Source organism: Hypanus sabinus, chromosome 1 (genome assembly GCF_030144855.1).
Source record: "Hypanus sabinus isolate sHypSab1 chromosome 1, sHypSab1.hap1, whole genome shotgun sequence".
Classification (NCBI taxonomy): Eukaryota; Metazoa; Chordata; class Chondrichthyes; order Myliobatiformes; family Dasyatidae; genus Hypanus; species Hypanus sabinus.
The window spans coordinates 12,625,973-12,651,893 of record NC_082706.1 but is presented as its reverse complement, the minus strand read 5'-3'; the positions used below and the strand labels follow the sequence as shown (position 1 = coordinate 12,651,893).

The window sequence follows — 25,921 nt, the reverse complement described above, 5'->3', positions numbered from 1 at the left end:
ATTTCTCCTCTCTCTGTTTGAATCGCTGCCTATTGTGCCTAACCCAGCTCCCCGAACTCCCATCAGGCTATATGCCCCTAGAATTTTGTTGTCCTTCCTAAATTTACTTATTCTTTCTGCACATTTAACTCCATGTTCCGTCAGACCATCCCTCTGTACATGTGTCCTCCTTATCACTTGTTCCACCTCACCTTTCTTTACTACACATTTAATATTCCGAAACTTACTAATATTCTTCAGAGATTGTCTGCCTGGCATCAGTGGTCACATAACCAGGAATTGTGATCTGCACCAGCTGCACATACGACCGTCCATCGCTTCACCCGACCCTGATCGGGGTGGAGGGGGGGAGGAGCTAAGCAGGTGCTACACCTTGACCTACAGATTAGCGGAGAGAAGGAGCACCTAACACTCCTTTGGTACTGATATATCTCCACCCTACAACCCATGATGTATTAATTATGAGTTGTTCTGTATATCTATTATCAATAAATCAATTATGATTTATTCTGTATATCTGTTTAATTACTGCTAGACTTTAAAGCAAGCAATCATCAAGACTCTTTCAGTACCAGCTTCCCTTCATCCAACTTCATTGAAGAAATGATGCTCTGACTGCTGTCTGAAGACTTTTCTACAGATATAATACTCTTATCTTGTCTATAAACCCACAGAGGGGTAGTGATGGCTACTTAAGTTGATTTTCTTGACATCCAACAAATGGTATTAAGTTAACGCACATCAGCTTCTTGCTATACTGCTGTTTCGTGAGAAAAATATTTCTTCCTTTGCTCATCCAAGAGAAAAAGATGCTATCATGTTGGATCCAAAGGTAACACTCCTTCAAACTGCTCTCTTGCCTTTTGAAGATAATAAATGTGAACGGTTTCTAATACAGAGAAAGCTTTCAAATAAAATTTTAATTTTTTCTGTTCAAAGGACATTTTAGCTTTAGGGTGTTACCTGTTGTCAGAGAAGTTATAACACCATGAGACACAAGAGCAGACTGAGGCCATTTGGCCCATCGATTCTGCTCTGCCATTTCATCATGCCTGATTTATTAACTCTCTTGACCCCATTGTCCAGCCTTCTCCCCATAATCTTGACTCCCTTACTAATTAAAAACCTATCAATTTCTGCTTTAAATATACCTAATGACCTGGCTTCCAAGCCATCCGTGACAATAAATTCCATAGATTCAACAACCTTCGGGCAAAGAAATTCCTTCTCATCTCTATTCGAAAGGGACATCCTTATATTCTGAGACTTTTCCCTCTGGTTCTTGACTCCCCCACTGTAGGAAACATCCTCTCCACGTCCACTCTTAAAAACAACAAAGTTAATGTTCTTGAGTGGACAACTCAGTCCAGACCACAATCCAATTGAGAACTCGTGGCTGGACTTGAAAAGGGCTGTTCACTCACGATCCCCATGCAATCTGACAGGCTCGAGCAGTTTTGTAAAGAAGACTGGGAAAAGTCATAGCAACCAGATGTGCAAAGTTGATAGAGACCTATACTCATAGACTTAACGCTGTAATTACTGCCAAAGGTGCATCTACTAAATACTGACCTGCAGGGGGGTGAGTAATTAAGCAATCAATTATTTTGTGTTTAATAATTGTAATAAGTTTAGACCAATACATAGAAATTTGTTTTCATTTTGACATGAAAAAGTCTTTTCTGTTGATTATGTGTCAAAAAAGCCAAATTAAAACCACTGTGATTCAATGTTGTAAAACAATAAAATATGAAAACTTCTAAGGGGGGATGGATAATTTTTATAGGCACTGTATATACATATTATATATATACTTACTGTAATTCAGTTTTTTTCTATATTAATCATGTATTGTACTGCTGCTGCAGAGTTAACAAATTTCACGACATTGAATAGTGAACTCAACCCAGTACATCTTGGCCACGTTCCTCCCCACCATTGGTCATGCCTACATGAGGTGCTGCTTCAAGAAGGCGATACCCAGTATCAAAGATCCCGACATCCATGCCATCTTCTCACAGCCTCCTGTGTGCAGGAGGAACTGAAGCCTGAGGTTCCACAACACCAGGTTCAAGAACAGCTAATTCCCTTCAAACATTTGGTTCTTGAACTAATCTATGCCACCCTAATCACCACCTCAGTATGGCAACGCTATGAGCACTTTGCAATGCAATGAACTTTGCTTTTTCTTGTTCTAATTTTTTTTTGCAAATAAGAATATTGTATTCTTCTTGTTAAAAAATTATGTTTAATTTCTGTTTTTCTTGTGGATGTGGTGTCTGAAAATGCCATGTGTCTGCATGTTGCTGCAAGTAAGCTTTTTATTGCATTGATTCACCCATGTACTTGTGGATTTGACAGCAAAATTGACTTTAACAATTATTTAGAATTATAGAGAAGGCTGTACATGGAATACAGGTGAGGTCAGACTCTATTCTGGTGGAGAGCTCATTTCCCGACACACAATGTGAGAGTGTTCCTTGGTCAAACCTGAACGTTTGCATGGATGCTGATCTCTCTCACTATCTCTAGTCTTGTCATGTCCACTACAGCAGGTGGCTGGTTATTGGCTTGCATCAGCAGAACAAATAAAATTGCCAAAAAAAACCCCAGAATCTTCTGCTGCTTCACTCTCTAATTGAGAAAGCTATTGAAAACTTACCTTCTCATTTCAGCCAAGTACAGTACTGTGCAAAAGTCTCAGGTATATATATATGTATATAGCTAGGATGCCTACGGTTTTTTGCACTGTACTGTAGTAACTTTATGCAATGCACTGTAATGCTGATCCTCCAAAACAACAAAATTTATGACATATGTGAGTGATGATAAACCTGATTCTGATATGGGTCTCTACTGAGAGTGGGAAGGGGGCGGGGAGAGGAGAATCAGGGTTGGTAAAAGGGGAAGGGAGAGGGGAGGGAGCAGGAAGCACTTGAGATATTCTGTGATGATCAATAAACCAATTGTTTGGAATCAAATAACCTTTTCTGGTGTCTCAGGGCTGGGTAAGGCTGCACCCCCGCCCCACCACTGGCACTCCTTCTCTGCCAGCTGTCTCACATCCCTCCCAAGCGCTCCACCTTCACCATGCCAAACATCCTTTCCTCCCACCAGATTTTACAAACTCGCTCTCTCCTCCATGTTGACAAATACAGTACTGTGCAAAAGCCTTAAAAGACCTATGTCTTTTCAACAGTCCTGTAGCTATGCAAAATCGGTGTAGAGAACTCATCCATCATTGAGCTCACATCAAGAATGAGCTACTCAGATCATTAAAGCCTTGGGCATAATTTCAAAACCCATTGATTCCCAAGTGACATGGTGACTGCCTCTCTTCGATCAAGACCAACAATGTGTTAGAACAAACTTCTCAGTACAAATCAAGAGTAAACCAACTTATGTTTCACGGAATCAGAACACCAGAAGGATTGAATGAAGTAAACATATTATTGTCACTGGTAGCAGTGCAAAGGTAAGAGGCTGGGATCTGCGAATGAATACAAGGGACTGAAGGTGACCAGCAGGGTGCCACAGTAGGGTAGCAGTTTCAATTCTGACGCCGTCATTTAGAAGTTCGTTGATCCTTCCCGGGAGCATGTGGGTTTCCACCCACAATCAGAAGATGTACCTGTTAGTAGGTTAATTGGTCATTGTAAATTTTCCTATGAGTAGGCTAGGGTTAAATAGGTGGATTGCCTAGTGTTGCAGCTCATTGGGCCAGAAGGGACCGTCTCTCTAAATAAATAAATCTCTCCTTCAAGGGATTTTATTTTGAAAGCAGTCTGCCTGCCTCGCATGGAGATCATGCCAAATCTTTACTTTAACCAAACAATTGTTACTAGAGTGTACAATCATCACAGTGATATTTATTTCTGTGCTTCGCGCTCCCTGAAATACAAATTGAAGTAAATATAATAAAAATTTAAATTATAAATCATAATTAGAAAATAGAAAAGGGAAAGTAAGGTAGTGCAAGTCAGGTCTGGATATTTGGAAGGTACGGCCCAGATCCGGGTCAGGATCCGTTCAGCAGTCTTATCACAGTTGGAAAGAAGCTGTTCCCAAATCTGGCCGTATGAATCTTCAAGCTCCTGAACCTTCTCCCGGAGGGAAGAGGGACAAAAAGTGTGTTAGCTGGGTGGGTCATGTCCTTGATTATTCTGGCAGCACTGCTCCAATAGCGTGTGGTGTAAAGTGAGTCCAAGGATGGAAAATTGGCTTGTGTGATGTGCTGGGCTGTGTTCACGATCTACCATTACTGTCATAATGCATTAGGTAATCACGGGAGAGTGCTACATGAGGCAATATTCAGTCAGAAGGGGAGAGAGAGAGGGGGAGAGAGGGAGAGAGGGAGAGAGAGAGAGAGAGAGAGAGAGAGAGAGAGAGAGAGAGAGAGAGAGAGAGAGAGAGAGAGAGAGGGAGAGAGAGAGAGAGAGAGAGAACGAATGAACCTTCCTCTGCTTCCTCTCTCCTATCTGATTTCTGGATGGACATCAAACCCATAAACACTAACTCACTACTAGTTTATTTTTATATTTGTACTACTTATTTAATTCTATTTACTATATATATTGCAATTCACATTGTTTTTCTATTATTATGTACTATATTGTACTCCTGCCGCAAAGACAATAAATTTCACAACATATGCTGGTGATATTAAACCTGAGTCCTTGGGCTCAGTAGGGTGTGAGCCACAGTCTAAACTTTTCCCTTATTAAGAGTTTATCCATCTCTCAGACACGCTGCCCCTGTCCATTGTTCTCTTGACTGAGACCAAATTCTTCCTCTCCACACCACATCTGATTACTTTCGATACATCATTCATCTCACAGGTCATCCGCTGATCCAAAAGCCTGATAGGATGCAGATTATCATAAATGAGACCTGTGGGCTCATAACTTTGCCCACTTCACGACCGTGAGATCTGGAACCTGTTGTATTTCTTCTCATGCACTATTCTATCTTCACAGTGGCGCATGACTTCTCCATTTCTGAACAAAATTACCTATGCACACAACCTGACAGAAACTTTTACTGTTCTATTGACGTGCATCCCAAGTGTGTGCTTGAAGCTCTGTTGATCTGCGAAGCCATTCTGAAGAATCAAAGTGCTATAACAGTCGGAGAACTGTATACGTGTGTGGGTGGAGGGAGAAAGGTGAGGAACAGGGCTTGATTTGGTGTTGTTGCTTTGTCACTTGCTGTTTTCTGTATTCTCTGCCTAGATCTGTAATGGACTCAGCCAGCTATGGGAACACCAATGCCTTTGAATGGAAATTCCTACCAAAGGTAGTGGATTTGGCCCAGTAAAGCCCTCCCAACCATTGAGCACATCTACTTGAAACACTATTGTAGTAAAGCAGGATCCATTTTCACAGATCCCCACCACCCTGCCATCGCACTCCTGCCAATCAGGTAGACAGTACAAGAGTCTCAGGACTCACACCACCAGGTTCAAGAACAGTTACTACCCCTCAATTATCAGGCTTGAATAAAAGGGGGTAACTACACTCACCTGCCCTTCCATTGGAAATGTTCCCAAAACCAATGATCTCACTTTAAGGTCTCTTCATCTCATGTTCTCGTTATTTATCACTATTTATTTATAATTGAATTTTGCACAGTTTGTTGTCTTCTGCACTCTGGTTGATCTTTCATTGATCCTTTTTTAATTACTATTCTATAGATTTGCCCAGTATGCCCAGAAGAAAATGAATCTCAGGGTTGTATATGGTGTCATGTGTCATATATGTACTTCGATAACACAATTTATTTTGAACTTTAAACTTTATTGTGGGCACGCTGTGTTTGCAATGGAATGTGCTCTAACACTTGTGGGCTGCCCCCAGCATATGTTGGTTAACACAAATGACACATTTTACTGAATGTTTGAAGGTACACACAATAGATAAATCTGTATCTGAATAACCTCTGAGAGAAATAAGGAGCACTTTTCACAGGTACATGGCAATGGTTTGAGGATAGTGGCGTCACAGAGAAGGATTAATAGTTTTAGAGCACGTAGGCAAGCTGAAGCATCATGGTGTTAGCTTACAGGAGGAAGGGAAGGATGCTGGAGAAGAAAGGGAGAGCCCAGAGCAAGAACCAGAAAGCCAAGCAGGATGAATTGCAACTATAAGCAGAAAGCAAGAACTGCAAGAAAATCGATTTCAAGCAGTTTTAAAAACATTATCAAAGACAGAATTAAATTTACTTGAAAAAAAATGGTACTTTGATATTTATGAAATGCCAAGTAGATAGTCTGATTGCTTTTTGTAGAATTATGTGCAAATCTAGGTGGACCAAATTAAATCTTGCATCATGGTGCTTTGAGCCTAGTAGTATAAGCAGAGGACATAGTACAGGGAATGTCGTTAGCATTTCCTTGAATGCTTTTTCTTTGTTCTTGGTAGTTTAGGATTTGAATAGATTTGTTCTGGTGGGTTAGAGAGTCACAATGACATTCCTGATGAAATGGGCTCTGAAAACCGACAGTCACGGTTTATTTACCTGTGGTCAAGGAGAACAGCCTGGCTCCTGTCACCACACTGTTCTGAAGACTGAACAGAGACAGGCCATTTTTATACAGAACTGACTAACAGTTACAGATATTGACCATTTGGCAAACTGTGTGTGTTGAAATGACCTTATTTGGAAGATCAATCGCCATCCAAAAATCAAAACTACAAGCTATGGGTGGCATGGTAGTGGTTAGCAATGCTTCACTGTACCAGCAACCCAGGTTCAAGTCCTGCCACGATTTGTCAGGAGTTTGTACGTTCTCCCCGTGGCCACGTGGGTTTCCCCCGGGTGCTCCAGTTTCCCACCTCAGTCCAAAGACTTACCGGTTGGTAGGTTAATTCGTCATTGTAAATTGTCCCATGATTAGGCTAGGATTAAATCAATCCTGGTCAGTGTGGCTCAAAGGGTCAGAGGGTCTGTTCTGTGATGTATCTCAATCAATCAATCAATCAATCAATCAATAACTAGACAAACTCTTGACCTAACAACTAATGATACTTCAAACTTAGTGAAGTAATTGGCCCTCATTTGGTGTGTAACCTATGTTACATTCTGTCTTCTCTCCATAAGCCAAATGACTCTGGTTCACTGCTGTAGAATGGGAAACCAGGCTCTTCAAAGACCTTTCTTGCTTGTGCTGACTGCACACTATGTGCTTAACCCTTGTCTTGTTCCAACTTCCACAAGACATGCTCACTTAAGAAGCTACTGAACTGTTGTTGAAGATAATGAAATGGTAAGATAGGAACTGATAAGCAAGTTTCTCCCAGTTTATTTAGATGTGTCCAAGAATTCTGAAGGAAGCATGGACATGAGAACTGATGGTGAATGGTTCATGTTAGACTAACTAGGTGTACAAGATGATCAGGGGCATTGATCGTGTGGATGGTCAGAGGCTTTTTCTCAGGGTTGAAATGTCTAGCACGAGAGGGTAGAGTTTTAAGGTACTTGGAAGTAGGTACAGAGGAGATGTCAAGGGTAAGTTTTTACACAGCGTGTTGAGTGCGTGGAATGGGCTGCCAGTGACGGTGGTGAAGGCGGATTCGACAGGGTCTTTTAAGAGACTCCTGGATAGGTACATGGAGCTTGGAAAAATAGAGGGCTATTGGCTAACCTGAGGTAACTTCTAAGGTAAGGACATGTTCAGCACAGCTTTGTAGGCCAAAGGCCTGTATTGTGCTGTAGGTTTTCTATGTTTCCCAGTCTGCATCGGGAGACTGTTTCGCTGAACACCTACACTCTGTCCGCCAGAGAAAGCAGGATCTCCCAGTGGCCACACATTTCAATTCCACATCTCATTCCCATCCTGATATGTCTATCCATGGCCGCTTCTACTGTCAAGATGAAGCCACACTCAGGCTGGAGGAACAGCACCTTATATTCCGGCTGGGTAGCCTCCAACCTGATGGCATGAACATTGACTTCTCTAACTTCCGTTGATGCCCCTCCTCCCTTTCTTACCCCATCTCTGATAAATTTAGTTTTCTTTCCCCCTTCTTTTTTCTCTCTGTCTTTCTGCCCATCACTCTGTCTGTTCTTCATCTCCTTCTGGTGCTCCCCTCCCCCTTTCTTTCTCCCTAGGCATCCCGTCACATGATCCTTTTCCTTCTCCAGCTCTGGATCCCTTTTGCCAGTCACCTTTCCAGCTCTTAGCTTCACCCCACCCCCTCCGGTCTTCTCCTATCATTTCGCATTTTTCCCTTCCCCTGCTACTTTCAAATTTCTTACTATCTTTCCTCTCAGTTAGTCCTGATGACGGGTCTGGGCCCGAAACATCAACAGTACTTCTCCTTATAGATGCTGCCTGGCCTGCTGTGTTCCACCAGCATTTTGTGTGTGTTGCCTGAATTTCCAGCATCTGCAGATTTCCTTGTGTTTGCTTAAATAGGCCATCATTTTCTTGCAAGATCCTAAATCAATTTCAAGCCTATTGTCATTCAACCATACACAAGTATACAGTGAAATGAAACATCATTCCTCTGGGGCTAATGTGCAACCACAGTATGAACAGTCATACGCAGCACATATAGTTACAATCCAACACACAGAGTCACAAAATAACATTAGCACAAGTCCCTGAGTGTCAAGGTCTGAAGATTGACAGGTTGCTGTGACCTGCAGGGTAAATGTTTATGTGAGACAATATAATGTTACTATTACAATAAAACAAGCAGTTGTTTAAATATGTGAATCAGCAGCAATAAAAGATGAACAGTGACCAGTATAGAATGAGAGTGTGTCTGCGAGTGGGGGAAAGTGGGGGGTGGAGGTACCACTCAGACAGGGTGTACATGTACACTAGGTGGCGGGGGACACTCGGATAGGGTGTACATGTACACTGGGTGGTGGGGGACACTCAGACGGTGTACATGTACACTGGGTGGTGGGGGACACGCAGACAGGGTGTACATGTACACTGGGTGGTGGGGGACACTCGGACGGGGTGTAGATGTACACTGGGTAGCTGGGAATACGCGGACAGGGTGTACATGTACACTGGGTGGTGGGGGACACGCAGACAGGGTGTACATGTGCTGGGTGACGGGGGACACTCGGACAGGGTGTACATGTACACTGGGTGGTGGGGGACACGCAGACAGGGTGTACATGTGCTGGGTGACGGGGGACACTCCGACAGGGTGTACATGTACACTGGGTGGTGGGGGACACGCAGACAGGGTGTACATGTGCTGGGTGACGGGGGACACTCCGACAGGGTGTACATGTACACTGGGTGGTGGGGGACACGCAGACAGGGTGTACATGTGCTGGGTGGCTGAACTCTCAGCCCCTGGAGACTCTGAAAGCCTCATACTCACAATATACAAAATAGGAACCATGTGAATAACAACAATCTCTCAAAGTAGTCTTCGAATGAAGTATAATCTTACTGCAGTTTCATTGCAAAAGAAGCAGTGGTTTGAATCTATCGCAGACAACATAATATATCAATGTCTCCATTGCCTATCTGTGTTCATTATGTTAGAGATACTGTTACAAGAAGCATTACTGTGCGGTGATTTGAGTCCATTATGTGTGTGTATAATTGAGTAACATTTCACCCTGTCATGTTGGTCCATGGCCTGCTCTCCTGCCATAATGAGGCGAATCCCAGGTTGGAGAAACACCACCTCATGCTTATCCATTTCTTTCGAGCCCACCGGCCGCACTACCAGCCTGTTAAGCCTAGCCCAATCACAGGACAATTCACAAGAACCAATTAACTTACTAACTGGTACATCGTTGATTTGTGGGAGGAAACCCGATCACCCGGAGGAAACCCATGCACTCGTGGGAAGGACCGAGAAACTTCTTACAGACAGCGTTGGTACTTAAATCTGGACTTTGACAGCCCAAGCTGTAGGAGTGCTGCGCTAACAGCTACACTAGTGTGGTGCCGTCTGTCTGATGACACAAACATCAATTTCTCTAAATTCTGGGAATACTTCCCTCTTCTTCCATTCCCAACTCTGGCTTCTCACTTATTTCTTCTCTTCTCCTCACCTGCCCATCACCTCCCCCTGTTGCCCTCTCCACCTTCCCTTTCTCCCATGGTCCACTCTTCTCTCCTATCAGATTCCTTTTTCTCCAGCCATTTATCTTTTCCACATATTACTCCCTAGCTTCTCACTTCATTCCCGTCCCTCACCTTCCTCCTCCATATGGTTCCACCTATCACTTTGCAACTTATAGTCCTTCCCCAACCACCCTCACCTACTTACTCTGCCCTCTCCCCCTTTCCTTCGCAGTCCTGATCTAATGGTCTCAGCCCAAAACGTTGATGGTTTCATAGACGCTGCCCAACCTGCTGAGCTCCTCCAGCATCTTGTGTGTGTTACTAATGATTTCTGAGCATTTTGCCAAGGACCTTCAGACATAGGACAGAATAAGGCCATTTGGCCCATCAAGTCTGCTTATTTCATTTTCCTGATTTTTTTGCAGATCAATAATCAGTTGCCATCTCACAAAGCGCACCAAAATAAAGTTGAAATCCGATTTCTCGGCAGTTTCAAACATCCATCGGGGAAAAGTTTCTACCAACAAATATACAATTGAACCTAACGTGTGAAAGGATAGACAACGTCAGAGCTGTTGGACGAAACCCTACCTCTTCCTGGATACAGCAGGTGTAGGGCACTCCACAGGCCATTGGTCCTGGCGCATTACATTCATGGTAATGGTTCACCTTCCAGTCCTTGTACTCATCTCCTCCACAGCACGAGAACTGTTAGCCAGAGAAAGCTTGGAATTAATGCTGAACTTAGCAAAGGTATGTGAAAGAGCAGAATGAGGAGGGTTAATCCAAGAGCTGCCACTCCCGCTGCTCTCTGTAGGGAGTTCGGTATATTCCCGCCCCTGTCGCCGCACGGATTTTGTCCAGGTGCTCCTGCTTCCTCCCACATTCCAAAGACATTTGGATTTAGGGTGGAGTTGTGGGCATGCTGTGATGGTGCAAGAGGCATAGCAACACCTGCAGATTGCCCCAACGCATCAGGATCGGAAGATGCTACAGAAAGCTGTAAAATTAGCCAGCTCCATCGTGGATACAAGCCTCTGTAGTATCGAAGGAGCGGTGCCTCAGAAAGGCAGCGTCCATCATTAAAGTCCCCCACCACCCAGGACTTGCCCTCTTCTCATTGTTACCATCGGGAAGGAGGTACAGAAACCTGAAGGCACACATTCAACGATTCAGGAACAGCTTCTTACCCTCTGTCATCCGATATTTGAATGAACATTGAACCCATCACCTTCTTTTTATTATTTCTGCTTTTGTGCTATTTTTAACTTAACTATTTACAAACCCCATCTCCAGAAAAGTTGGGATATTTTCCAAAATGCAATAAAAACAAAAATCTGTGATATGTTAATTCATGTGAACCCTTATTTAACTGATAAAAGTACAAAGAAAAGATTTTCAATAGTTTTACTGACCAACTTAATTGTATTTTGTAAATATACACAAATTTAGAATTTGATGGCTGCAACACACTCAACAAAAGTTGGGACAGAGTTAAAATAAGATTGAAAAGTGCACAGAATATTCAAGTAACACCGATTTGGAAGACTCCACACTAAGCAGGCTAATTGGTAGCAGGTGAGGTATCATGACTGGGTATAAAAGTAGCATCTATCAAAGGCTCAGTCTTTGCAAGCAAGGATGGCTCACCCCTTTGTGCCAAAATTCGTGAGAGAATTGTTAGTCAGTTCAAAAGGAACATTTCCCAACGCAAGATTAGAGAGAATTTAGGTCTTTCAACATCTACAGTACATAATATTGTGAAAAGATTCAGAGACATCTCAGTGCATAAAGGGCAAGGTCGGAAACCATTGTTGAATGCGCGTGATCTTTGAGCCCTCAGGCGGCAATGCCTAAGAAACCGTCATGCTACTGTGACAATTATAGCCACCTGGGCTCGGGAGTACTTCGGAAAACCATTGTCACTTAGCATAGTCCGTCACTGCATCCAAAAATGCAACTTGAAACTGTATTACGCAAGGAGGAAGCCATACATCAACTCTATGCAGAAATGCTGGTGAGTTCTCTGGGCCTGAGCTCAGATGGACCAAAAGACTGTGGAACCGAGTGCTGTGGTCAGATGAGTCCACATTTCAGCTAGTTTTCAGAAAAAACGGGCGTCGAGTTCTCTGTGCCAAAGATGAAAATGACCATCCTGATTGTTATCAGCAAAAGGTGCAAAAACCAGCATCTGTGATGGTATGGGGTGCATCAGTGCCCACGGCATGGGTGAGTTGCATGTATGTGAAGGTACCATTGACTCTGGGTGTATATTAGGATCTTAGAGAGACATACGTTGCCATCAAGGCGACGTCACTTCCCCGGACATCCATGCTTATTTCAGCAGACAATGCCAGACCACATTCTGCACGGGCTACAACAGCGTGGCTTTGTAGACACAGAGTGCGTGTGCTTGACTGGCCTACTGCCAGTCCAGATCTATCTCCTATTGATAATGTATGGCGCATAATGAAGAGGAGAATCAGACAACGGAGACCATGGACTGTTGAGCAGCTGAAGTCTTATATCAAGCAAGAATGGACAAAATTTCCAATTGCAAATCTACTACAATTAGTATCCTTAGTTCCAAAAGGATTAAAAAGTGTTATTAAAAGGAAAGGTGATGTAACACAATGGTAAACATGCCTCTGTCCCAACTTTTGTTGAGTGTGTTGCAGCCATCAAATTCTAAATCTATGTATATTTACAAAATACAATTAAGTTGGTCAGTAAAACTATTGAAAATCTTTTCTTTGTACTTTTGTCAGTTAAATAAAGGTTCAAATGCATTAACGTATCACAGATTTTTGTTTTTATTGCATTTTGGAAAATATCCCAACTTTTCTGGAAATGGGGTTTGTATACACACACACACACACACACACACACACATATATCTACTGTAATTCATTTATTTCATTTTTTTCTGTATTTATCATGTATTACCTTGTACTGCTGGTGCAAACATAACAAATTTCACAACATATGGTGGTGACACTAAACTTGATTCTGACCTTGGACTGCGCTAGTCACCGACACAAACAACACATTTTGCTCTGTGTTTCAATGTTTTGATATACAGGTGATCAATAAAGTTAATCTTTAATGTTGCCTGGAAACTTTAATTCCTGCTCTAGGCCATTACAAGAAAAGTCAGTCTCTGCAGTTACAGCTAACACGGGTAGGTCACTTCCCCATTTTCTTTCACACAGACTGGAGGACCTGTTCTTGTTGGCCACCCTTGTTAACAGATCGCCACAGGATCGTTGCGTCAACATGACCAATCATGCTGACTGCTACGAAATGGTCAGTCTGGGTTATTCCTTGAAGGTAGCTCAGTTATCCCCAGAAAAAGAAGGATCTGGATACTGCCAGGAAAGTGTCGTTGATATCCTTTGTCTTTTGTTATGGTGGTGGAATATCTGTGCTAAAGAGCTATTCAACATCAGCACAGCTGCTGAGAAGCCAACAATGAGACAGTAATTGCCTGTAAGAGCAGCACTGAGCTAATCAAACACAAAACACTCCTTTAAGCATCTTCTACAATTATATATTGGCTGACAGGCCAATCCTGTGTTAAGATAGCTCCACTTCATTTCTCATGACAATGTTGCTCATCACAGAACTATTCAACACATCTCCAACTGGTTGTAAGCACAAGTGCGGTAATTGCAAATTTCCGCTGTTCTTTTGTAAGTCTTATGCTGAGTACTATTATCACTGCTTGTTTCATTGTTATTAAAACTCACAATTTTACAATTGAGTCTTTATCCACCCAATGTCCTTTCAATACTCAACTCACCAACTCAATCAAGTCACAAACCCAAAATCATACTTTCATTAAGCAACAGTTGTACTGAGTTCAAAGTTCAAAGTCAATTTATTATCGAAGTATGTATACACTCAGGGGCCACTTTACTAGGTATACCTGTCACCTGCTTGTTAATGCAAGTATCTAATCAGCCAATTATGTGGCAAAAACTCAATGCACAAAAGCATGCAGTCATGGTCAAGAGGTTCAGCTGTTGTTCGGACCAAATGTCAAGAATGGGGAAGAAATGTGACCTAAGTGACTTTGATCATGGAAGGATTGTTGGAGCCAGACAGGGTGGTTTGACTATCTCAGAAACTGCAGATCTCCTTTAACATTCATGCACAAGTCTCTAAAGTTTACAGAGAACGGTGCAAAGAACAGGAAACGAGTCAGAGTTTTGTGGGCATAACTTGTTAATGAGAGAGTGGTCAGAGGAGAATGGTCAGACTGGTTCAAACTGACAGGAAGGCGACAGTAACTCAGATAACCACACGTTGCAACAGTGGTGTGCAGAAGAACATCTTTGAATGCACAACACATCAAACCTTGAGTTGGATAGGATACAGCAGCAGACTGGATTCCACTACTGTACCAAATAAAGTGGGCACTGAGTTTATGTCACCCTACACAACCTGAGATTCATTTTCTTGCGGGCATTGACAGTAGAACAATAATTAGTGTTAAAACTGCAAGCAAAGACTGACACCCAACTAATGTGCAAAAGAAGACAATCTGTGCAAATATAGAATTAATAGTAAATAAATAATACTGAGGACATGAGTTGTATAGTCCTTGAAAGTGCGCCTAGTTTGTGGAATCAGTTCTGAATTGAGGTGAGTGAAGTTAGCCACGTTAGTGAGCTAGTGAAGTGGACTGAAGTTTTAAACTTTAGTCCTAGTTGTTGGCGCAGAAGACTCATTGTTAGTCAGAAACAGGTCGCTGGGAGTATTTAAGGCAGAGATTGATAGGTTCTTGATTGGACATGGCATCAAAGGTTATGGGGAGAAGGCCGGGAACTGGGGTTGAGGACAAGATAGAAAAAAAGGATCAGCCATGGTTGAATGGCGGAGCAGACTTGATGGGCCAGATGGCCTAATTCTGCTCCTATGTCTTATGGTCTAAAACCTAACTACCCCAACCTTTACTTATGCCATTGACCAACACCATTAAGCGAGGGGTCCGTGAATACCAGGCTGGGAATGCTGGCTGGAGGCCAGTTTCAGCGTCACACCTGATCTGCCTTCCTCTCTCCAGCAGGTCTCTTCTCCCTATCCCAAGCTATGAGAAGATAGCTTTTTTTTCACAGACTGTTGCTATGATACAGAACGCATTGCCTGAAAGCTGTTGGACACAGATGTGATAGAGTTTACAATAAATTAACTTAATACTTGAATTTAAAATTAAAAATGGAAATGAGGAGAAATGGATTAATTATGTGGGCAGCAGAGCAATTGTTACCGTAACACTATTACCGCGCCAGCTATCAGGGGTTCAATTCCCACCGTTATCTGTAAGGAGAACAATCAGAATCAGGTTTAATATCACCATCCTGTGTTATGAAATTTGTTGTCTTTGCAGCAGCAGCACAATGAAATACATAACATTAGAGAAAAAAGATGTGAATTACTTTAAATGTTTATTTATATTAAATAGTTTAATTAAATAAGTAGTGTAAAAATAGAAATAAGAAAGTAGTGAGGTAGTGTTCATGGGTTCAATGTCTATTCAGAAGCTGTTCCTGAATTGTTGAGTGTGTGCCTTCAGGCTCCTGTACCTCCTTCCTGAACGGGGAATGACCAAGGAGATGGGGATCCTTAATGATGGATGCCGTCTTGCTGTCTTTTTGAGGCATCGCTCCTTGAAAATGTCCTGAATACTGCAGAGGCTAGTATCCATGATGGAAACGACCAGGTTTCCAAATCTCTGCAGCTTACTTCGATCCTGTGCACAGTCCCTCACTCACCTCCCCACCCCCCGAAACCAGACGGTGATAGAGTCAGTCAGAATGCCCTCTACAGTACATCTGCAGAGATTTGCAAGTGTCTTTGATGACAAACCAAACCTCCTCAAACTCCTAATGAAACGCAGCTTTCTTTGAAGCTGTGCCGGTATATTGGGCCGAGGATAGCCCCTCGGATACAGTGACAACCAGGAACTTGAAATTGCTCACTCTTTCCTCTTCTGATCCCTCTGTGAGGACCGATGGAGTTTGTACATTCTCCCTGTGACCATGTTGGTTTAATCCAGGTGATCCAGTTTCCACCCACATTTCAAAAAAGACTCATGGCCTAGTGAGTTGTGGGCATGCTAAGATGGCATGAAATCATCGTAACACTCGGCTGCCTCCAGCAACTCGCTGGCTCATTGATACAAACAACACTGTATGTTTCAATGTGTATGTGATAAATAAAGCTGATCTCTCTTTTGTCTTTTCATAGGAATACTCACAAATTGGACTGAAAGTTTCTAAGTTTATAGGCGACACAAAAACTCATAAAAAGGAGGAGCAGAGAAACAGATCAGGGTATATAAATGGGCTGGTGGAAGTTAACACATGATGTATTTTAGTAGGAGAATAAGGTTAGACAGTGTAGTATGCTTTTAAAGCACAGATTCCCAATCTTTTTAACTCATGGACCAATACTATTAAGCAAGGGGTCTGTGGATCCTGTTTTAAAGGGATATAAAAGCCAGGGGATTATGCATAGAAAGTTCTTGAAGATGATGCAATAAGTTGTTAGGCTGCAGTGAAATAACATACTGACACATTCTGGTGTTTTACAGTGGATCACAGACTTGGTCTCAAATCGGTGTTAGGTTCTATTCTGCCATAGGCCAAAGTTAAAGGTTAGCTTTATTTGTCTTATGTACATTTGAAACATCAAAATATACAGTGAAATGCATCATAGACTAACACAGTGCGAGTATGTGCTGGGGGCAGCCTGCAAGTGTTGGCGTGAGTCTGGTGTCAACATAGTAAGCCCACAACTTACTAACACAAACCGGCACGCCTTTGGAATGTGGGAGCAGATGGGAGCGCCCGGAGGAAACGCACGTGGTCACCAGGAGACTGTACAAGCTCTGTGACAGTATAATGCTAACCACCAGACTAGCATGGTGCTCCTATTTTATTATATCTTTAGTTTACTGGGATGTTCACAACAAAGAGAGACATGAGGGAAGAGGAAGAGAATGGGAAAGCTTCAGCTATCCCTTCTGGAGGACTACAGCTGAGGAGGACATTTGATGGCGGCGCTCAATGGTCCTGACAGAGTTTCAGTGGTAGACTGAGAACAAATTCTCAGTGGCCGCTTTATTTAGTACCTCCTGTACTGAATAAAGTGGACACTGAGTGAACACCCATGTGACCTTCTGCCTCTGTAGCCCATCCACTTCGAGGTTCGATGTGTTCAGCATTTGGAGATGCTCTTCTGCACACCACTGTGATCGTGTGCAGTTGTAGTCCATGCACTTCAAGGGTCAACACGTTGTGTGTTCAGAGATGCTCTTCCTCACACCGCTGTTGTAACACACGGTTATTTGAGCTACTGTCACGTTTCTGTCAGCTTGAAACAGTCTGGCCGTTCTCCTCTCTCATTATCAAGGCATTTTTGCTCATGGATCTGTGGCTCACTGCATGATTTTTGTTTCTTGCACCATTCTCTGTAAACTCCAGAGAACTGGTGTGGATGAAAATCCCAGGAGACTCTGAGATACTCAAACCACCTCATCTGCCACCACCAATCATCCCAGCATCAAAAACACTGAGATCGCATGTTAAAGTTCAAAGTTCAAAACTAATTTATTATCAAAGTACATTTATACAACCCTGAGATTCATCGTCTTGTAGGCATAATCAATAAATGTACAGAATAATAACCATAACAGAATCAGTGAAAGGCTGCACCAACTTGAGTGTTTATCAAAAGTGTAAAAAGCAACAAACTGTGTAAATACAAAAAGAAAGAAATAATAATAGTAAATAAATAAACAGGCAATAAATAATGAGAATATGAAACGAGTCCATTGATTGTGGGAACATTTCTTTCCCCATTCTGATATTTGATCTGAACAACCACCGAACCTCTTGACCATGAGCCACAGATCCATGACCATGCTTTTATGTGTTCAGATGCTGCCCCATGATTGGCTGATTAGATATTTGCATTAATGACCAGGAGTACAGGTGTACCTGATAAGAGTGCAGATTAAAGGCAATGTTAAAAGAACCAGAGATGACATGAGAAGGTACTTTTACGAAGATGTTGCTCTAATTTAGAATGCATTGTCCGAAAGTTCATGGACACAGACGTGACAAATTTTACAGTGATGTTTAAAATTAATTTATAAAAATGGCAAAGTGGAGAGAGGAGGAGAAACAGACTGATTGGAAAAGTATTTCTATAATGCTTGAACCTAGCAGAAGAGTTCTTGGGGTCATGAGTTTCTACATGAGTTATCAAGTGACCTGAGACTTAAGCCATGAACTGCCTTCCAAAGTATCATCAACTGACCCGTTAAGTGTCATCTCATTCACACTATCCAGCAGTCAGGCTCAATCATCCTGTATTGTCCAGAACAGTAAGTAACACACTCAAAATAATGGAGGAACTCAGCAGTCGACATTTTGGCCTAAGAGCCTTCATCAGAACTGGAAAGAAGCCAGAGACGGAAGTTGGGGAGAGGGGAAGGAGTACAAATAGAAGGTGATGGTGAAGCTAGGTAAGTTGGTAGGAAGGGGGGGTGGGAGAAGATGGAATGAAGTGAAAAGCTGGGAGGTGATAGGTAGAAAGGGTAAAGAGCTGAAGAAGAAGGAATCTGATAGGAGAGTGGACCATGGGAAAAAGAGAAGGAGGAGGGCACCGTGAGGAGGTGATAGGCAGCTGAGGAGAAGAGAAGGGGTAAGAATGGAACCAGAGTGAGGAAAGAAAAATGAGAGAAGGGGGAAGAGGTAAAAAGTACTGGAAGTTAAAGTAATTGATGTTTATACTGTCAGGTTGAAAGCTACCTAGGCGGAATATGAAGTATTGTTCCTCCAACCTGAGAGTGGCCTCTTCGTAGCCTTTTCTCACTGTTACCATCAGGAAGGAGATACAGAAGCCTGAAGGCGCACACTCAGCAATTCAGGAACAGCTTCCTCTCCACAATGAGTCCATGAACACTCCCTCGCTACTTTTTCTTAAAATTTCTATCTTTTGTACCACTTACCTTAACTATTGAATGTACATATATTCTTACTGTAGTTCAGTTTTTTTTCTATATTTATCATGCATTGCATTGTACTGCTGATGCAAAGTTGACAAATTTCATAACTTATACCAGTGATATTAAACCTGATTCAGATTCTGATTCTGAAGAAGAACATGAAACAACCGTGATTTCAAATAATACTTTCTATCAATATAGGAACAGAACTGTGTGATATTTGGAACTTGGAACACTTTGATGGATTTTATACCTGCTGTGACAAAGCACAATTTAATTAAAATTTAGAACCAGCTAATTTAGATTTTCACTCAACTAAGTGCTCGCTCTGAATGTGTCAATTAACAAGATTTAATTTCATGACAGATTCTGTAACGATAGATTGCTGAGCCGGAGGGATTGCTTTTCAAGTACGGCAGTCCGCCTTGATAATTAAAAAATAAAACTTCAATAATTTTCATCCTTATGTAAGGGAGGACAAAGTTCTGTTTAAAATTGTTTTTTTTCTTGCCAAAATGTGTTCTCTCCTGAAGTTTCTTGAATAGTTATTGGCAGTCCAGGCGCTAATGTATCCTCAAAGAAACATCGAAGAAAAAGACATGAAAAAATGTGATTGAGACTGTAAACACAAGAGATTCTGTAGATGCTGGACATCCAGAGCAACAGAGGGTGGCATGGCATTGTAGTGGTTAGCACAACGCTCCACAGTACCAGTAATCAGGGTTCAATTCCCGCCGCTGCCTGTAAGGAGTTTGTCCGTTCTCCCAGTGACCACCTGGGTTTCCTCCAGGTGTCCTGTTTCCTCCCACAGTCCAAAAACGTACCAGTTGGTAGGTTAATCAGTCATTGTAAATTGTCCCATGATTAGGCTAGGATTAAATCAAAGGAGCGGTAGGGCCTACTCCACATTATATCTGAATAAATAAATAAGTAAACAAACAAAATTCTGCAGGAATTCAGCTCAGGCAGCACCTATGGAGGGGAACACACTGTCAGTGATTCAGGCTGAGATATTTCATCAGGAATGGAAAGGAAGCCAGAATAGGAAGTTGGGTGGGTGAGGAGTCTCAGCCTGAATTGTCTACTTTCTATTTCCCTCCATAGATGCTACCCGAGTTCTTCTAGCATTCTGTGTGATTCAAACTGTACAGAGTCAGATGGAATTGAACTGCACCGAAATACGCCTTTTGCATGTCATATTCTGTGTTTTCAATCTTTTTTTTGTTGCCATTAGCACATTCTTTGTTTTGCGTGTGGGTGGGGTGGGGCTTGATGTTCGATGATTATCCTTGAACGCGTTTGGTTCCATGCGTGGTTCTTTGTTTGGTGACTGTCTTGGGGGGAAGTGGTGGTGAAGATGAGTTTCAGGGCTGTATACTGCATGCGTACTTTGATAACAAATGTCCTTTGAACTTGAACTTTAGACACAGGAAGATTCAAGAAGTCTCACAGTAGAACAAAGTTCCACTGCTCTACAGTGTTGATTTTTTTAGCTTAGGTTCTGTAACCTATTCACCTGCTGGAGTTCTACTTCCTGGAGTCCACTGGTACCTCATTCAGATGCCTAACAGAAACAACAGGCATGCAAGTGTATCACCTGTCCACGGATGTGTGATTCAGAACCACCTGGCACCCAATGCTAGGTGTAAAGGACCCACTTTTAACTTCATAAGAGCAGGGGGAAAATTGAAATCCCCAACCAGGACAGTCACTCATTTGCTTGCATCAGTTAATTTAATTAACACACGCAAAAAGCTGAAGGAACTCCGCAGGTCAGGCAGTGTCTTTGGAGAGGAATGGAGAGGCAACGTTTCGGCCCAATACCCTTCATCAGGTCTGGAAAGAAGCCAGAACAAAGAGCTTGCTTCAGGATAATTCCATAGAAGCTGTTTGTCTCATTATTGTGTGAGGGGAATGTCAATTAATGTAATTGATTCTGTTCTACATTGCTGGATGATTTGAGGACAGTTTTAATTGGGACCTCTAACACCCTGGGCATGCCCTTTTCTCATTGTTACCATCAGATAGGAGGTACAGAAGCCTGAAGGCACGCATTCAGTGAATCAGGAACAACTTCTTCCCCTCTACCATCCAAATCCTAGAAGAAAATTGAACCTTTGTACACTACCTCACTTTTTAAATACATATTATTTCTGTTTTTTTAAGAAATAAACAGTTTCTTTGGAATTATGCTGAAGCAATTTTACATCTATTCAACGTACATATACTGTAATTTATTTATTTTTCTTCTATATTATGTATTGAACTGCTGCTGCTAAGTTAACAAATTTCACAACACATGTCGGTGATAATAAACCTGATTCTGATTAACTAAATCAGGACCACATTCATCCCCTTTTCTCTATCAATAACATCTTTATGATAATACTTTTTTGTTACCTTTATCATTTGAATTCAGGCAGTAATAGCACCAGATGTACATGCGAAGATTCCATGTTTTCTTTCTGACTGCACAATATATCCCCCAGGTCCTCAGGATGTGCAGGATGATTAGTTAATTGGTTACTGTATGTTATCCCTAGTGTAGGTGGCAGATCAGGGTGGAGTTGATTAAGTGGGGGAATAGGATTGATAAGTTAGTTTTGAGAGCTGACATAGATTTGATGGGCCAAATAGCCTCCTTCTAATAGGGAAACATGAGAAATGCAAACAAATCATAAACTATCAAACTTCAAAGGAAATATATTCTCAAAGTATACACAGTACTGTGCAAATGGCTTAGGCACCCAGTTAGGGTATTTGTCAATGTGGAGCAGGCAGAGAACAAGTGGGAGAGGTGTGGGAAAGGTGGAAGAGGAGGAGTACTGAGGTGGGGGGGGGGGGGGGAGGAGGAGAAGTGGGTGTGGCGTGGGTGCACATACACCCAGCCCTGAGACACAAGGCAAGGTCATTTGATTCCAAGCATTACAGAGTGTCTCTCTGGTGTTTCTCGCTTCCTCCCCTCTCCCTCCCCCTTTTCCCAACCATGATTCCCCTCTCCCTGCCCCCTTCCCACTCTCTGTAGAGACCCAAATCAGAATCAAGTTTATCATCACTCACAAATGTCATGATATTTTTTTTACAGCGGCAATATAGTGCAATCTATAAAATTAGCACAGTATATATGTGCCCAAGACTGCTGCACAGTACTGTATGTCACCATATACTACCCTGAGATTCATATTTTTAAAATACTTAGCACAGTAACAGGTCGCTCCGTCTCAACGAGATCAAGCTGCCCATTAAACCCATGTGACCAATTAACCTACTAACCAGTATGTCCTTGGAACGTGGAAGGAAACCAAAGCACATGACGGGGTTTCTCACAGGGTCTCGGGGAAACTGTACAAACTCCTTACAGGCAGCCGTGGGAATTGAACCCGAGTCACTGGTGCTGTAATAGTGTTACGCTAACCGCTATGCTTTCGTGCCACCCAGTCTTGCAAGCATTCACAGTAAATACCATAGACCACACTGAAGATGGACAAGCAGGCAATGCGCAAAAGGCAACAAATTGTGCAAATACAAAAAAGAGTAAATAAGTTCATACATATGCACCTATTTACTGATCAATTTATTGATTAATAGCTTAAGTTCTGCAGTTCCTGAAACTGATTCCATAGGTTGTGGAATCAGTTCAGTTTTGGGGTGACTGAAATTCACGCTGGTTCAGAGGCCTAATGGCTCCAGGGTAATAACTGTTCATGAACGTGATTGTGTGGGACCCGGTGCTCATGTACCTCCTTCCTGATGGCAGCAGCGAGAACAGGGCATGGCCAGGTTCTTTGCATCTAACATCTGGAGTCACTCGCGAGTTGTGCTCTGATATAATTACTTCACAACTACATTCAAAGTCAAAGACTTCAATCACTGCCTTTTTTGCCTCAAAAGACACCTGACAACGCTACCCCAGCAGATAAATGCACAGCAAGTTTCAAAAAGGCAGCAGTGCACCTGTCCAGAATGGTACATTGTGACAGCGCAATGCTTTACAGCACCCTCCGTAAGATCGGGATTCGATTCCCACCACTGCCCCTTAAGAAGTTTGTACATTCTCCCTGTGACCATGTGGGTTTCCTTTAGGAGCTCTGGTTTCCTCCCCCAGTGGTTGGGGTTGAGTGAATTGTCGGCATGCTCTGTTGCTGGTACAGAAAATGTAGTGCCTGCTCCCATGGCGCCACGTGACCCTGATCGGGGGGGGGGGGGGGGCGTGGGTGAGTAGGCAGGTGCTACACCTTGCCCAAAGGTGACCTGCAGTCTAGCGGAAGGAAAGCGCGCCTCATACTTCCTTTGGTAGAGACATATCCCCGCCCTGCCACCCACTTCTACTACAAAGCATTCTTAATGTGAAAATGTTCCCTTCCTGTCCACCTACTGAATGGCAAGCTACGGCTATATTTCATTCCGATACAATCTACTTAACAAGCGCGGCTATTCTGGAAGAATAATCAGCATCTGTGCTCCAATTCTATTCTGCTGCTTTCATTCTGATGGACCTGCAACACACAAACTATTAAATCGAATTCCAGGGAAAGTAGATTGGTATTCTGTCCCTGCTTCAGAAAAGTCGTGGGCTGAGCGGAGCATTAGTGGAAGATTTATTGGTTCATCAGGCCTGAAAGGACAACAATGGGATTAACATCCAGTGGAGTTACTAATACAGCTGACTACAGGAACTTGGCTCTCCTGTTGGACAACTGCAACCTGTGCTCATATTAAACCTTCACTGTAGAGAAAAGAACTACTGTGCTCAAGAAAGCAAGATAAATAGGGATGCTATAATGCCGCTTGTGAGGCAAAGTGGAGATACATCTCTACTAAAGGAGGAGCTGAATCTCCTGTGTAACAGTCCATTAGCATAGTCAATGTGGAAAATATACCGGCTGGCTCTATAATATTGAATTATCTGGTAACTGGTTAAAATTATCTACCTCAGGTCAACTGCGAGATCAAATAAATCATTTATCTCAGCTTCATCTTTTAATGACAACTCACCAATTATTGTAAGTTGAGGAGCCTTCCACTTATTTCTGTAACACACTGTAAGGTCTCACTGCTAATGTAATGGCCTCTCTGTGATGTTTCACTGCTGAGGTGATGGTTTCTCTGTAGCAGCAATGTTTGGGTTATGTCTGGAGATAACGGGGCTTTGGAATGCTGGGGCGATCCAATGAGAGAAATGTTGTTCGTTCTTGTGAGTCTGGAAGAGAGATTTTCGCGGTCTTTTGTCGGGGAGAGATGAGGAGAGAAGACACGAATGGAGGGAGTTGGTAGAACGCCAGACAGAGTGGACTTGGAGCGAGGGTCCAAGGGTCAGCAACGATTGGAGGAAGTCAATGGTGGATGAACGGCTTATCAGTGAGCTCCAACTTTGCACAGTAGACTGTTTCATGAGAATGGGCCCTTTTTCTTTGTTTTATTTCTTTACTAACCATATAGTCAAAGTAAGAATTATAAAGCTCAATCGTTTAATTGCATATTGTGCACTGTTTGTTATTTCGGGGTACTGATTTATAACGGGGACACATCACGCAGCATCCACCCAAACAAGATTTCTTAAGTTTGGCCGGGCCAGGGGCTATCACCCCCTATATTAAGCCGCTAACCAGACAGACAGACAGACATACTTTATTGATCCCGAGGGAAATTGGGTTTTGTTACAGTCGCACCAACCAAGAATAGTGTAGAAATATAGCATTATAAAACCATAAATAATTAAATAATAAGAAGTGAAATATTCCAAGTGGAAATAAGTCCAGGGCCAGCCTATTGGCTCAGGGTGTCTGACACTCCGAGGGAGGAGTTGTAAAGTTTGATGGCCACAGGCAGGAATGACTTCCTATGCATCTCGGTGGAATGAATCTCTGGCTGAATGTACTCCTGTCCCTAACCAGTACATTATGGAGTGGATGGGAGACATTGTCCAAGATGGCATGCAACTTAGACAGCATCCTCTTTTCAGACACCACCGTCAGAGAGTCCAGTTCTACCCCCACAACATCACTGGCCTTACGAATGAGTTTGTTGATTCTGTTGGTGTCTGCTACCCTCAGCCTGCTGCCCCAGTACACAACAGTAAACATGATAGCACTGCCTCGTAGAACATCCTCAGCATTGTCTGGCAGATGTTAAAGGACCTCATTCTCCTCAGGAAATAGAGACAGGTCTGACCCTTCTTGTAGACAGCCTCAGTGTTCTTTGACCAGTCAAGTTTATTGTCAATTCGTATCCCCAGGTATTTGTAATCCTCCACCATGTCCACACTGACCCCTTGGATGGAAACAGGGGTCACCGGTGCCTTAGCCCTCCTCAGGTCCACCACCAGCTCCTTAGTCTTTTTCACATTAAGCTGCAGATGATTCTGCTCGCACCATGTGACAATGTTTCCCACCGTAGCCCTGTACTCAGCCTCATCTCCCTTGCTGATGCATCCAACTACGGCAGAGCTGAAGCGAGAGTTACAGTTGCAAAATCTAATCCAATGTTTTTGGGGTGGTGGGGTGGAGATATGGCTCGAACAAAGGAGGTGCAAAGCACTCCTTCCCTCTGCTAGCCTGCACGTCACCCTTGGGCAGAGTGTAGCACCTGATTAGCCCCCTGATCAGGGTCACATGAAGCCATGGGAGCAGGTGGTAGATGGATGCATGAGCAGCTGGTGCACATCACAAGTCCTGGTTATGCGATATGACCAATGACATCAAGCTTACTTTCTCTGAAGAGTATTGATAATGGCTGGGGTCACCCATCTTGTAAGGACACTGCCCAGAAGAAGGCAATGGCAAGCCATCTCTGTACAAAATTTGCCAAAAACAATCATGGTTATGGAAAGACCAGGATCACCCACGTCATTCGACACG

At 42.8% G+C, this 25,921-nt stretch overlaps 1 protein-coding gene across 2 annotated transcripts in view; it reads right to left on the bottom strand.

The window, feature by feature from the left end:
* Window positions 1-25,921, bottom strand: part of zgc:110329 (uncharacterized protein LOC550500 homolog) — a 263,067-nt gene that overhangs the window by 120,410 nt on the left and 116,736 nt on the right. For both annotated transcript variants that reach the window (XM_059964677.1, XM_059964666.1), the window contains one exon: window positions 10,637-10,753. In XM_059964677.1, the coding sequence (XP_059820660.1) occupies window positions 10,637-10,753 (117 nt within the window). The remainder of the gene's footprint in view (window positions 1-10,636; window positions 10,754-25,921) is intronic.